At 46.1% G+C, this 15,541-nt stretch overlaps 1 protein-coding gene across 1 annotated transcript in view; it reads right to left on the reverse strand.

Moving 5' to 3' along the window:
- The window catches only part of LOC122540038 (1-phosphatidylinositol 4,5-bisphosphate phosphodiesterase delta-3-like), a 166,300-nt gene that overhangs the window by 30,887 nt on the left and 119,872 nt on the right, over positions 1 to 15,541 (reverse strand). Inside the window, exons 6-8 of the mRNA XM_043675361.1 lie at positions 13,910 to 14,111; positions 4,488 to 4,632; positions 1,503 to 1,655 (exon numbers count right to left, since the gene is read on the reverse strand). Coding sequence (XP_043531296.1) covers positions 1,503 to 1,655; positions 4,488 to 4,632; positions 13,910 to 14,111 — 500 coding nt within the window. The remainder of the gene's footprint in view (positions 1 to 1,502; positions 1,656 to 4,487; positions 4,633 to 13,909; positions 14,112 to 15,541) is intronic.

Here is a 15,541-nt window from a genome sequence, read left to right on the forward strand (position 1 = left end):
CTGCTGCACCGCGTCTGAATTATTCTCATCAAGGCTATATATCTGTGACTGACAGTGTGTCAACCAGGAAGCAGATTCAGGAATCTCAGAATTCAAAGGAGCACAGAAACCGGCTTCTGTCTGTGCTGGTTCATTGAAAGAGATGTCCAATTGTTTCTTTTTTCATTCACTCACCAGCTCTGTGCGTTTCTGGCTGGACCAGCTACTATTGCATACCCTGGAGGAAAAAGGGGTGTTGAGTTGCCTTCTTGAACCTCTGCAGACCACGTGCTGTGGAAATGGATTCCTCTTTCCAACTGATAAATTTGTGCAGCATGTACCAAGTGACCTTGCATGCTTTGTTGAGCTGCAGTCCCATCTGAAGTGTTCACTCCAGCCTGTGGTTCTCCAATGCCACGAATTGTAACTGGAGTAAACTGTGAATTTACTCTCCTTCAAAATCAGGATATAGACAGGATGGTTAACACAGTGTTTCGCACGCTTGCCTTCATTGCTCGGTCCTTTGAGTATAGGAGTTGGGACATTATGTTGAGGTTGTACAGAACATTGGTGAGGCCTCATCTGGATTACTGTGTCCACTTCTGGTCACCCAGTTATAGGAAGAATATTATTAAGCTGGAAAGGGTTCAGAAGAGATTTACCAGGATGTTGCTGGGTATGGAAAGTTTGAGTTATAAAGAAAGGCTGGATAGGCTGGGACTTTTTCACTGGAGCATAGGAGGTTGAAAGGTGACGTGACAGAAGTTTATAAAATAATGAGAGGTATAGATAGCGTTGATGGGAGTTACCTTTTCCCTAAGATGGGGAATTTCAAGAATAGGGGCACATTTGTAAGGAGAGAGATTTAAAAAAGACATAAGAGGCAAAAATTTTACACAGGGGGTGGTTAAAGTTTGGAATGAACTTCCTGAGGAAGTGGTGGATGCGGGTACAATTACAATGTTTAAAAGATATTTGGATGGATACAATAATAGGCAAGGTTTGGAGGGATATAGGCCAGGACCAAGCAGGTGAGACTAGTTTAGATTGGGATGATGGTCAGCATGGACCGAAGGGTCTGTTTCCTTGTTGTATGACAAAGTAGCGGTTAAAACTCTACATTGTTGTCTGGATCACAGGTGAGATAGATAAGGACAATAAATTTCCTTCCCCAAAAGGTGTTAGTGAACCAGATGGGTTTTTACGTCAATCAACACCATTCATTCCAAATGTTTTGGATACAGATTTGAACCTGGGTCCCTAAATTACTAGTCTCCGAGGAGCAGGAGAATCCACGTTTCGGGCATAAGCCCTTCATCGGGCATTGATTCTCCTGCTCCTGGGATGCTGGCTGAGCTGCTGTGCTTTTCCAGCACCACACTCTCGACTCTGATCTCCAGCATCTGCAGTGTTCACTCTCTCCCTAGATTATTAGCTCAGTAACAGTTCCGCTCAGCTTTCACTTTCCCCTTTCAAGGCCATTACACAGAGAGCAATGCCAAAGTGAAAGGTCACACAGTTACCTCGGGTGACGGAAGTTCACTCAGGACCTTGCCATCGAGTGGGGCAGTGATCAGCATTTCCCCGAGAATTTCCTTTAAATGCCGGGCCATGACGGTTTGCTGTTCCACTCCACAGTGATTCTCCAGGGACAGTATGACGGGATACAAAGAGACCTGGGGAGATAATTCAAGAGGATCCCAGACATCACCCAACCATAGGCAACTCTGCAAAACACTGAATGTTTAGGAATTACCTGATTCCTGAGGCCCACAAACTCTGAATGTTTATTCGGCAAATAAATTTAACAAGAGACATCAGAAATTTGGTTATACTCCAGGACAGGAAATGGCTCCATTAAAAGCTGTTGATTCTCATTCTCTGTGATAAACAAATTTTTTTTTGCATTTCATTTCTGCCTTTAGCAACTTTGCTTAATTGGTATAATTGGATCTTCCAATTATTCAGTACAATAAACATCTGATTGTACAGTGGATGTGTAGTTCTACAATGGGTCTGACTGTGCAGTGGATACGTACATGTGGTTGCACAGTTTGTGTGTACTGTGTGTGTGTACAGTCGGGTGTACTTTGGGCACATGATTGTAGAGTGAGTGCAAACAGTAGGTATTTACAGTGGGTTTAGTTCAGGTTTGGAAACACGGTCAGCATGGAAAAGTGGGGTAAAGGGTCAGTTTCCATGCTGTATGCCTTTATGGGTGTGTGATTGTACAATGAGTGTGTACAGTAGATATGATCATACAGTGAGTTTGTATCATAGGTGTTTACTTTGAGAGTGTAATTGAAAGATGTGTTTGACTGTACAGTGGTGTGTGACTGTATAATGGGTGTGACAGTACAGTGGTGTGTGACTGTATAATGGGTGTGACAGTACAGTGCTGTGTGACTGTACAAATGTGTGTGATAGTACAGTGGGTGTGACAGTACACTGGTGCATGATTATACAGTAGTGTGAGACTGTTCAGTGGTGTGTAACTGTATAGTGGGTGTGTGGCTGTACAGAGGGTGTGACTGTGTGGCAGGTGTCACTATACATTGGGTGTGATTGTGGGGTGGGAGTGTTGTGACTGTATAGTGGGAGGCTGACTGTAGAGTGGGAGTGCATGACTGTACATTGGGGGTATGACTATAGAGTGGGAGTGTATGACTGTACAATGGTCTGTGACTGTGCAGTGCACACTGTGCCCAACACAGACCCCTCTGTCTGGTGTTAACAGAATGGCAATGGTTTCAGCAGGAGGCTGATAAGCTCACCATCTGTCAACATCAATAATGTGACTGGGTCCCCAAATCCTCCCTGTTTCAGAGTCAGGCCCAGTTACATAGATACTGGGATCCAAGAATATAATTTAATATCTTAGGGAACTGGCTGGGCCGACTGCAGTGCTTGGTCATCTTACCCCTATAAGGGGAGGTGACAGATATCTGGCTGCATTTTAGATTTTAAATAGCCAGCAGCCAATTTTATTTTTAGTAAAAGCAATGTTTAAATTGTCTGGCAGCAGTTACACGACAGTTTTTTGATGCAGGAAATAGCTTTTATTCAGATCCAACACCCCATCGTTTCCTTCCCTTTGAGCAGGTGACTGAGATTGCAATCCTCCCGCTCATAGCGTGGGAGGTCACGGGCCCCAGTCCAGCAGAATGGCGAGGACAGAGGCAGGGACAGCGTCAGGGGCCTGAGGTATCCCAGGGATCTGGGTCAGTGACAGGGGGATCCCGGGGATTTGGGTCAGGGACAGGGGGATCCGGGGATCTGGGTCAGGGACAGGGGGATCCGGGGACCTGGGTCAGTGACAGGGGGACAGTTTACAGGTCAGTTTGGTTCCACACCCTTCTCTGATACACCACGGTAAAGTCTGCCCCTGATTTCGATGACACTTCAAGGTGAGACATTTACTCCTTTTCTCCGGAGAAGGTCCCACCCAGGAGCACTGCTACACAATTGGATTGTCCAGCAGCTCGCTGTCCCAAACTCCCACTAGTGCTGGTGGCTGGCACTTGCACCACTCCGCAGTGTGGAGGGGCCTGGACTGATCGTTATGCCTGGGGCTAGCGAGGGGGTCGCAGCCAGGGGATGAGTTTGTCAGTGAGGGGGCAGGAACAGACTTTTAGAGTCTCGGAGAGCGTAACCTTGATAACGGTGATGGGGATGGAGAAGCCCCTGATGGGCCAAGGGGGCCCTCAAGAACAGATTCTACCTCAACTTGTCCCTGTTCAACCCCAACCTGAGCAATTACAGCTTCTGGCCTTCTCACAAAGCAGAGACCTCACGTTTGCCCCTGCAGTAAAGGATCAGCTAAACACTGGACCAGGCCCTCAGTGGACTCAAAACAGGGCCTTTCCCATCAACCACAAAATTTCAAACTGGGGAGGGGCAGGTTAGTGATGGATTCTCCAGTCTCTGGATTTTACCTGTTCCCCAGCCCCACTCTTCAAACCCAGTGGCAGGGGATGGTGTAAACTCCACGGTTGTATGAACTCTCCTGAGCTTCTTTTCTCTCACCTAATATGTCTAACACTGTCTTGAAAGCCTCAGTCACTCAGAACACTCGTGGGCGGCACGGTGGCACAGTGGTTAGCACTGCTGCCTCACAGCGCCAGAGACCCGGGTTCAATTCCCGACTCAGGCGACTGACTGTGTGGAGTTTGCACATTCTCCCCGTGTCTGCGTGGGTTTCCTCCGGGTGCTCCGGTTTCCTCCCACAGTCCAAAAATGTGCAGGTTAGGTGAAAAATCTAATCTAATCTAATCTAATCTAATCAAAAAACATCTACAGACTTTTGGAATAGAGTGTTCCCAAGCAGTACACTTTCTGTGCAGATGTGTTTCCTCATCTTTCTCAGGTTGATCTAGTTTGAGGTTAAACCCCGTTTTTGATTCCCCATTAACAGAAATGGTTTCTGTCAAATCAACAAAACGGGATTATTCCAGTGACTGGGAATGATCCCAATCGTCAGACACTAGGATTAATTCCTGTGCACTCACCGTGAAGGCATAATCCCGGATGGTTCGGATGACATCTTTGAAGAGGATCTTTGAGGTGAGTGTGTATCCGTGGTAGATGATTGGTTCCCCATTTGGTCCTTCCCAGCAATCCAGCTCCACACAGCGGCAGCCTCTCAGGAGCGCTCTGAAAACACCCAGAGTCACAGGTAAGACATGAAATGGGGTCAGCTCTCTCACACTCATTACCATCTGCCCATTTTGAGGTGTTACTCATTTTATGAAGTTTAGGATCAGTTGTTGACTGTTTGTGAAAGATTCAAGAAAAAAAAACCAAACTGCTGACCTTTCAAACATTTCAGCAATTTTTCTGTTCATTGTTCATTCACAGCATGTGGGCATCATTGGCTGGGTCAGCACTTATTACTTATCCCTAAATACTCTTGGAAAAGTGGTGGTGAGCTGTCCCCCTGAATTGCTACAGTTCATCTGCTGTCGGTAGATGAACCATGCCATTAAGGAAGGAGTTCCAGGATTTAGTTCCAGCGGTGCTGGAGGAACGATGACATATTCCCAAGTCAGGATGGTGTGTGGTTTGGTAGGGAACTTGCGGAGGCTGATGGCCCCATTATCTACTGTCCATGCCCTCCTGGGTGAAAGTGATTGTCGGTTAGGAAGATGCATTGGTGAATTTCTGCAGTGTGTCTTGTAGATAGTACACACAGCTGTTTCAGTCTTTTGACTCTGGAGGGAGTGAGTGTTGTAGGTGGCGAATGCAGAGCCAAATTAGCTGACTGTTTTTTTCCCTGGATGATGCCAAGTCTATTGATAATTGTTGTAAAACCCATGCTAATTCCCTTGAGGGAAGGAAATTCCACCATTCTCACCTAGTCGAACTTACTCGCATCCCTAAACTCTTAAATATGCTCTGAAATGGCACTCATAGGCTCAGTTGTATCAAGCTATTACTGCGTCTGAGAAAAGGAATGAAACTAGACATATGACTAGCATTGACCACAACACTAGGAAGCACCAATCTATCAGGCTTCCTTATTATCGCCTGGGGCCTGTCCCACAGATTAGTCAGGCAACAGTCTGAAGTAGTCAATCTCATGGAATCATACCTTCCAGGCAATCTATAAAATACCACCACCCAACCAATACGTCAGGCTCACCTGACATGGTAGCATATTTGGCTCTGACTCCAAACTACATGAAGTCTCATGCCATCAAGTCAAATATGGACAAGGAAACCTCCGACTGATCACCATCTACTGTCCTGTCCCCTTCAGCTGATGAGTCAGCATCCTCCATATTGAGTAATGTTTGGAGGATGCACTGAGGGTGGTAAAGACACAGAATGTACTCTGGGAGGGGGGGTGAACTTTAATGGCTTGGTGGTCTCATTGATGAGCCTGTAATTTCAGATTTATTCACTCAATTCACATTTCACCATCTGCCAAGGTGGGATTCATATCCATGTCTCCACAGCATTAATCTGGCACTCTGGATTATTAGTCCAATGACAGTACCACAATGTAGTACCAACTTCCCTTCAGGATCCATAGCTGCATCCTTCTATTAGAATAACAGCTTTCCCTCTGCCTCTTTTGAGATCGTCTGAGGCATTCATTGAGGTATTCAGCACATGTTCATTATGGGCAACAACTCCAAATAGTGTAGTGCTGGAAAAGCACAGCAGGTCCGGCAGCATCCGAGGAGCAGGAGAATCCTGATGATGGGCTTATGACCAAAATGTCGATTCTCCTGCTCCTCAGCTGCTGCCTGACCTGCTGTGCTTTTCTAGCACCACACTCTCAACTCTGATCTCCAGCATCTGCAGTCCTCACTTTCTCCAACAAATCCAAATAGTCCAATCCACTCTCTTGCCTTCCTGCCTGCTGCTTCCAATCTACCCCCTGGGGGCTAATCCTGCCAACCTGCTTCCCATCTAACCCATCCCTCCCACAGCTGGCCCTCTACCAGTGGATCAACACTCACTTCCCCTCGACAGACCTCCCTCTGAACGGTCCATTCACTTGTCAACAAGGTCCTTGCCATCCACACGCTTACTGAGGATGATTAACAGAAACCTGGCTGAGGGGGCATGACACCTTCCCCATGGCTCCACCCTCCATCCCTTTAAGCCTATCTCAGCGAGGTTTCTCAACAGCTTGAACCTGGGGCTGACCTCTGCTCCCCCGGCATCTCCTTTCTCTTGAAGCATCTCACCTTCGTGCTCAGCTCCAATGAGAGTCCTCATTCTCTCTCACTTTCCCAAATACAACAGAACATGTTCCCACTGAGATTCCTTCTGTGTTCCTTCTTCAGCCCCTACCCCAAACGACTTTATATCCTCAGTGATCTGAACCTCCACCTCAACTCATCCAACTCTCCCTCCTCTCACTTCACTGCCCTCTGACCATCCTGAAATCTCTCTCTCTCTCCATGAAAATGCTTCAACCCACATTCACTTCCCCCACCTCCGACCTTACCATTTCACATGGTTTCACTGCTCCCACAGCTTCAATCACAGATCAGGTTATTTCTGATCACTTACTTCACAAGCAGTTTTTGAGAAATCGCTCTCCAGCCACATTCCCTCGCAGTCCCCAAACTAATCTCCTTTTGTCTCCATTTCACAGGAAAAAAAACGATTGCTTAATTCACACACAACTGCATTTTCAAAATCCCCACTACTGGATCTAGCTCTTGGCCCTCTGTTTGGCACAAAACTTCAGGAGCTACTGATTTACTCAACTACGTCCAGGCTCCAATAAAACTGTTATAACGCAAATTACCGATCAATTCACCAAACAATCACAGAAAGATTCTCCTCAAATAATAACACTCATTATCACCAACACCCTGGAGTTGTTCAGAGAGAGGTGGGCGTCGCAGGGAATGGAGTGCATTAATACCCCCTCCAACTCTATTTTGATTTAATCCCTGCCCTCCCCCTTCACTGTTTGATCACACAGCATTGCCCTTTGATGTGAAGGGCACTGCTCGTCACTGGCCACTCGGGTGTTTCCTTTCTTCCTGGTGGTAGTGTGGGGGAGAAATATTTTTTTGAAAAACACTCATTGTTGGCATCTAGTTACAGCTATTGTCTGATATATACACACAGCATGGGTCATTCATATTAATAGAATCAACAGCTTTCATATGTGTGCCCTCCTGCTATATAAGGTGATGGTTTTGAATGGGTTAATGTGTTGATCTGATAGACTTGGGAGGGGAATAGGGAGTCCAAGTCAAGATCCGGACATTCCTGGCTCCTGGCAGTCGTAGTAATTATTTCTTTATAAGTTCATACGATACTGGAGCCGAATTAGGCCATTTGGCCCATCAAATCTGCCCCACCATTCGATCATGCTCATCACCCCCATTTTCCTGACTTCTCCCCATATCCCTTTAGCGCATTACCAATTAAAAATCTGTCCAACTCCTCCTTAAATTTACTCACTGTCCCAGCATCCACCGCACTTTGGGGTAGAGAATCCCACCGATTCACAATCCTTTGGGAGATGTAGTTTCTCCTCAACTCTGTTTTAAATTTGCTGCCCCTTATCATAAGACAATGAGCTCTTGTCCTAGAACACCCCACAAGAGGAAACATCCACTCCACATCTATTTAATCCACACCTTTTATCATCTTAAATACCTCAATTTGATCGCGCCTCATCCTTCTAAATTCCAGAGAATATAGGCCTAAACTGTTCAATCTCTCTTCACATAACAAACCCCTCATCTCTGGCATCGATCTAGTGAACACCCGCTGAACAGCCTCTAATGCCACTGCATCTTTCACTCCTAACTAGCCAATGTAATTTGCGCCCATTGTATCATGTAATAAAATGCATCTTGCAGTTAAGAAACGTTATTTTTCTCATTAAGACTGACTAGTAGATCATCGTCCACCGACGTCAACCAAACAAAACCTTAGACCCAACATTGAAAGGTAGCAATGGGTTCTTGTAGAACACTGTCAGTGTCTCTGCCTCTGAGCCAGGATTCAAGTCCTGCCTGGTCTGTTATATCTGGACAGATTGATTAAAATCAGAGCTGCAGACAATGATAGGAAAATGCTTTAAAGTGTAGTAAGGGTGACAACTCTGTACCATAACCAATAGCCGGTAGAAACAGAAACAGAAATTGCTGGTAGTGGTCAGTTCTGCAGCACATGCATTAGTCACGATAGGTGACCTCACTCCAGCCATTAAACAAACTAGAGATTGCAATGTTATTTAAACAGCATTATGTAGTTCTTTTAATTTAATGAGGTAATATCTCTGAGCAGACAATCCCACAGATTTAAGAGACTACCTGATTACCGGGTTCTGCACATTTCACTGTACACAATGACAGGAAATACATATTTTGGGGAAAAATTCAATATTTGCAACACAGATTGCAAAAAGACCATTTAAGTTTGGCCTTCAACATTTTGGCCCCATAGAATCATCACAGAATCCTGACAATGCAGAGTCAGTAGTGACCGAACGCACAATTTATTCAGAATCACCGTGTACAAAAGAAACACCATCTCCACGTAGCAACTTGCATTGTTTTGTTGTTGGGGAGTTGCTGAAGGAAGGGAGAGAGAGAGAGAGGAGGAGGGGAGGGGATGGATTCCATTCACTTGTATCTGCTTGGACTCTGCCCTCTCACCTCAGACACCCTCACTCTCCTCACTCACGAGGATTTACAGCCACCAGAAACAAAGTTCCAGTTTTCTGGAAGAATCCTGTGTTACTGATATGCACCACAGCCCAGCCTGAGGCTGAGGGACATCTCTCCGGCCTGGGGCTGAGGGATATCTCTCCGGCCTGGGGCTGAGGGACAGCTCTCCGGCTCGGGCCTGAAGTACAGCTCTCCGGCTCGGGCCTGAGGGACAGCTCTCTGGCCTGGGGCTGTGGGACAGCTCTCCGGCTCGAGCCTGAGGGACAACTCTCCGGGTCGAGCCTGAGGGACAGTGCTCCGGCCTGGGGCTGAGGGACATGTTCCGGCCTGGGTCTGAGGGACAGCTCTCCGGCTCGAGCCTGAGGGACAGCTCTCCGGCTCGAGCCTGAGGGACAGTGCTCCGGCCTGGGACTGAGGGACAGTTTTCTGGCCTGGGGTTGAGGGCCAGCTCTCCGGCCTGGGCCTGAGGGATAGTTTTCTGGCCTGGGGCTGAGGGACAGCTCTCCGGCCTGAGGGACAGTTCTCCGGCTCAGGCCTGAGGGACAGCACTGCGGCCTGAGGCTGAGGGCCAGCTCTCCGGCCTGGGCCTGAGGGATAGTTTTCTGGCCTGGGGCTGAGGGACAGCTCTCCGGCCTGAGGGACAGTTCTCCGGCTCAGGCCTGAGGGACAGCGCTCCGGCCTGAGGCTGAGGGACAGCTCTCCGGCCTGGGCCTGAGGGACAGCACTCCGGCCTGAGGCTGAGGGACAACTCTCTGGCCTGGGGTTGAGAGACAGCTCTCTGGCCTGGGCCTGAGGGACAGCTCTCCGGTCTGAGGCTGAGGGACAGCTCTCTGGCCTGGAGTTTAGGGACAGCTCTCCAGCCTGAGGGGAAGCTCTCCAGCCTGAGGCTGAGGGACAGTGCTCTGGCCTGAGGCGGAGGGACAGCTCTCCGGCCTGGGGCTGAGGGACAGCTCTCCGGCCTGGGGCTGAGGGACAGCGCTCCGGCCTGGGGCTGAGGGACAGCTCTCTAGTGTGGGGCTGAGGGACAGCTCTCCGGCCTGAGCGACAGCGCTCTGGCCTGAGGCTGAGGGACAACACTCTGGCCTGGGGCTGAGAGACAGCTCTCTGGCCTGGGCCTGAGGGACAGCTCTCCGGTCTGAGGCTGAGGGACAGCTCTCTGGCCTGGAGTTTAGGGACAGCTCTCCAGCCTGAGGGGAAGCTCTCCAGCCTGAGGCTGAGGGACAGTGCTCTGGCCTGAGGCGGAGGGACAGCTCTCCGGCCTGGAGCTGAGGGACAGCTCTCTAGCGTGGGGCTGAGGGACAGCTCTCCGGCCTGAGGGACAGCGGTCTGGCCTGAGGCTGAGGGACAGCACTCTGGCCTGAGGCTGAGGGACAGCTCTCCAGCCTGGGGCTGAGGGACAGGTCCCTGGCTCAGGCCTGCTCGGGTCTATGTTACCTGGGAGAACCCCACCTGTTCTTTTACTCTGTTTTCTTCCCAGTGGCCTAAAATAGGCAGTATCATGGACAGTGAGGAAGGTTATCAGAAATTGCAGCAGGACCTTGATCAGCTGGGGAAGTGGGCCGAGAAATGGCAAATGGAGTTTAACATAGATAAGTGTGAGGCCTTGCATTTTGGAAAGTCAAATCAAGGTGGGAGTTTCATGGTGAATGTTAGGGCCTTAAGGAATGTAGTGGAACAGAGGGACCTTGGAGTTGAGGTTCACAGCTCTCTGTGCTAAAGAATTCTACAGATTCATCTCCTTCTGAGTGAAGAAATTCCTCTTCATGTCTATCTTAATTGGGTGATTCCTTAGTTTGGAGATTATGTCCTCTGGTCCCAGATTCTCCCATATAGGGATATAGGGAGAAGTTTTTCCCCACACACTTCACCTGTTTTGGTCCTTCTGCAGACTCCTAGTGCCATCCTCAATAATTACTTACCCACCTGTTTTTATGTCATCTGCAAATTTGGCTCAAGTACATTTACCATCCTCATCCTAGTAATTAATATATATGGTAAATAACTATGGTCTCAGCACTGTGGCACACTCTTGATTATAGGTTGCCAGTATTTATTCCTAACTCTCCATCACAGATTAGTAAATCAATCCCCTACACATGCTAATATACTACCCTTAACACATTGGACTCTTATTTTGTTAAATAACCTAATGTGTGGTACCTTATTAAACGCCTTCTGAAAGTGTAATATATTACATCTACTAGTCCCCCATTATGTACCCCACTTGTTCCCTCCTCAAAGAACTGTAATAAATTTGCCAATGACTTCCCCTTCATGAAACCATGCTGACTCTGTTGATTCTATTATATGGTTCTAAATGCTGCTATTACATCCTTTATAATCGACTCTCACATCGTCTCAATATTGGGCTAACTCGCTTCTCGTTACCTGTTTATTGTTTTCTTCCCTTTTTGATGAAGGGTGTTACATTGACAATTTTCTGGTCGTCTGGGACTTTTCCCGAATCAAAGGCTCTTGAAAGATAATTACTTGTGTAGCGACTGTCTCTGCAGCTAATTCCTTTAAAATCCCAGGACGCACCTCATCAGTCCTTTGCCCCATTTGTTCCCCTTATAGTTTTTCTCTAGTGATAGTTCCAGTATTTATTTCTTCTCTCTCTCTCTCTCTCCCCCCCTGCTGCACACCGCCCACCCTGAGCCCCAAACACTTTAGCGTTATGATTATTTTGTTTTTTTGGAATACTATTCGTATTGAAGATGCAAAATGTGTGTACAAGTCTTCTGTCATTTTCTGGCTTCCCATTATTATTTGCCCTGCCTTGTTCCCTCAGGTTGCTTCTGTTCACTGTTGCACATATCTTCCCTTTCACATATTTAAAGGAGACCCCACTGTCTGTTTTTATGTTACTTGCCTCCCCGGTTTATTTTCTCCTCATTTTCTTTTGGTTATCTTCTGTGGATTTTTAAAACCCTGATTTTTCCCAATTGTTAGATTAATCTTTCCACATAGTATATTTTTTCATTCAATTTGATACTGCCCACAATATCCCAGGATGGGTATCCATTGTTAGTTTGTCACCCTCCTACAATCCTTCTTCCTCACCGGGGTATATATTTGTTGTAAGCTCTGCCCTTGTTCCCTTGTTTAAGTTGATCACAGTTGTTTCTGATGCGAGTTTCCACTTCTAAAATTGAATACTAAATTTCTACCATGTCATGATCACTGGTCCCTAGAAATATCTTTTATTTTCAAATCATTTATTAAACCTGGCACATTACACATGGCCAGGTCCAAAATGGCTTGATGCCTTGTTGGATCCACACATATTATTCAAGGGAACTGCTCCAAATACCTCCAAGAATACCTACTCTTGCCAATTTGATTTCCCAATCTTCATTGCCCAAGACTAATGCACTGCCATTTTACATTCCCTCATTATCTCCTGGTTATTCTACGTCCTTTCGAACAGCAACTGGTAGGGGGCCTATAGGCTAATCCCACCAATGTCTTCTCCTCTTTGTTTTGTCTTAAGTCCACCTAAATGGATTGTACATTATGCAATCCAAGATCATTTCTTGCTAATGTAAGAACATAAAAACGAGGAACAGGAGTAGGCCGCCTGGCCCCTTGTGCCTGCTTTACCATTTAATAAGATCATGGCTGATCTTTTCGTGGCCTCAGTTCCACTCACCCGTCCGCTTAACCCTAACCCTTCATTACTGTTCAAAATGTTACCTACCTTAGCTTTAAAAATTTTCAATGAGGAAGTCTCAACCATTTCACTGGGCAGGAAATTCCACAGATTCACAACCCTTCTCAATTCAATCCTAAATCGGATCCCCCTAATTTTGAGGCTCTGCCCTCTTGTTCTAGTTTCACTGGCCAGTGAAAACATCCTCTCTACGTCCATCCTATCTGTTCCCTTCATAATTTCATGTTTGTGGGCGGCACGGTGGCAGTGGGCGGCATGGTGGCACAGTGGTTAGCACTGCTGCCTCACAGCGCCAGAGATCTGGGTTCAATTCCCACCTCAGGCGACTGACTGTGTGGAGTTTGCACGTTCTCCCCGTGTCTGCGTGGGTTTCCTCCGGGTGCTCCGGTTTCCTCCCACAGTCCAAAAGATGTGCAGGTCAGGTGAATTGGCCATGCTAAATTGCCCGTAGTGTAAAGTAAGGGGTAAATGTAGGGGTATGGGTGGGTTGCGCTTCTGCGGGTCGGTGTGGACTTGTTGGGCCGAAGGGCCTATTTCCACACTGTAAGTAATCTAATCTAATCTAGTAATTAAAAACCTTGTTGGTCTCCTTAAAACATTGAAACAATAATGCTGTATTCATACATAATCTCTCAACTCACAATGTCTTTGTCAATTTGCAGCAGGACCTGGACAACATTCCAGACCAGTTTGGGCTGGTAAGTGGCTAATAACATTGGCACCACTAAAGGAATGGTGATTTATTTCCAAGTCAGGATGGTGAGTGGCTTGGACAGGAACTTGCAGGTAATGGTGCTCTATGTATCTGCTGCCTTTAAGATGGTCACAGGTTTGCAAGATGTTGTTGAAGAAGCCTTGGCTCTAGTAATTGTACACACGCTGCAACTAAGCTTTGGTAGGTGGCAGAGGATCAGGTACTGATCAAGCAGCTGGTTTGTTTTGGATGGTATTGAACTACTTGAGTGTTATTGCAGATGAATTCATCCAGGCAAATGAAGAGTACTCCATCACATTCCTGACTTTATATTTTGGGTCCAGCTCTGTTAAGCTGGGAACGAGCCAAAGAATAAGTATTTCACATGAGAAGCTACCTAATTATAGCTACCTAATGTACGCCTCAGTACTGCTTGGTCCTCCCAGCTGGTCCTCCATCAAATAGGTGTTATGGGAAGAGGAGATGAAGTAGTGACTGAGTGGTTGGGTCATGTCCTGGTAAACTTTGTCATGGTCCGAGTTAAACACGTCCCCATCAGGAGAAAGCAGGTACATCATGAAGCCATCCTGGGTCAAGAGCTGGTTCTGTTTAGCTGAAAATTAGAAACAGATTCAGATTACTATTATGAATAGAACATGACATTCTTTTAAAAAAGCAAAGGACTGTTAGAAAAATTGTAAGAAATGGTCCCACCATCAAGTGGTTAACTAAAACTGTTAAAGATAATATCGACCTGAAAGAAAATTGTGCAAAGGCAGGTGTTAGGTCAGAAAATTGGAAAAGAAAAACCAATAAAGAATGACCAAAAAAAAAGGAAAAAAATGAGGAACTGGTAAATGTACTGTACTTATTGTATTTCCAGATACACTTGACAAAATGCTTTATTGCTCCTTGTGAAGTGGGTAGAAGATTAGCTGGTTAACAATGTTAAAAGTCGGAATAAATAAATCTTTTTCATGTTGGCAAAATATAACACATGAAGTGCTATTATATCTGTGATGGAATCTTGCCTTTTTACAATTTATACGAATGATTTGGATGAAGGGATTAAAGGTAGAATTGGTAAATTTGCTAATTACTCACAGCTGGTAGAAAAATATAACAATGTTAAAAGTCGGAATAAATAAATCTTTTTCATGTAGGCAAAATATAACACATGAAGTGCTATTATATCTGTGATGGAATCTTGACTTTTTACAATTTATACGAATGATTTGGATGAAGGGATTAAAGGTAGAATTGGTAAATTTGCTAATTACTCACAGCTGGTAGAAAAATAAATTATTATGTAGACAAAAGTAGGTTACTGTAAAAACTGTATCATTTTATTTTCTGTATTTCTGACTGTTTAAGCAATGAGGGAAATGGCCTGGCAGCCAGAGGAATGTAGGCAGAGTGCAATTTGGCTAGCAACAAGTAGCTGACTGGTTTTGCAGTTGCAACTTGGATGGTCAGTATCATCATCCTGACAATACTCTGATTGATTCCAAGGCAGCTGAGCAGCTTGTGGGCGTGAATGATACTGTGAGCAGTCTTTGGATAATCGAGAAGTGCGGTACTGTCTTCAGCTCTGCAGTGAAATACCTGAAGACTCAAGAAAACATTTTCTCCAATCAGTTGCTGAGAGGTGTTACTGTAAACTAGTAACTAACAGACTTTGCAATTACTGTACCAATTGCTCTGTGCCTCATGCTAGGATGTGAAGAAACCTGATGAATCAAGGATCAAGGATAACCCCAAGGCCTTTTATGTGTATGTGAGAAACATGAGAATGACGAGAACGAGGGTAGGTCCGATCAAGGACAGTAGTGGGAGACTGTGTATTGAGTCGGAAGAGATAGGAGAGGTCTTGAATGAGTACTTTTCTTCAGTATTTACAAATGAGAGGGACCGTATTGTTGAAGAGGAGAGTATGAAACGGACTAGTAAGCTAGAGGAGATACTTGTTAGGAAGGAAGATGTGTTGGGCATTTTGAAAAACTTGAGGATAGACAAGTCCCCCAGGCCTGACGGGATATATCC

Source organism: Chiloscyllium plagiosum, chromosome 33, assembly GCF_004010195.1.
Source record: "Chiloscyllium plagiosum isolate BGI_BamShark_2017 chromosome 33, ASM401019v2, whole genome shotgun sequence".
NCBI classification, from domain to species: domain Eukaryota; kingdom Metazoa; phylum Chordata; class Chondrichthyes; order Orectolobiformes; family Hemiscylliidae; genus Chiloscyllium; species Chiloscyllium plagiosum.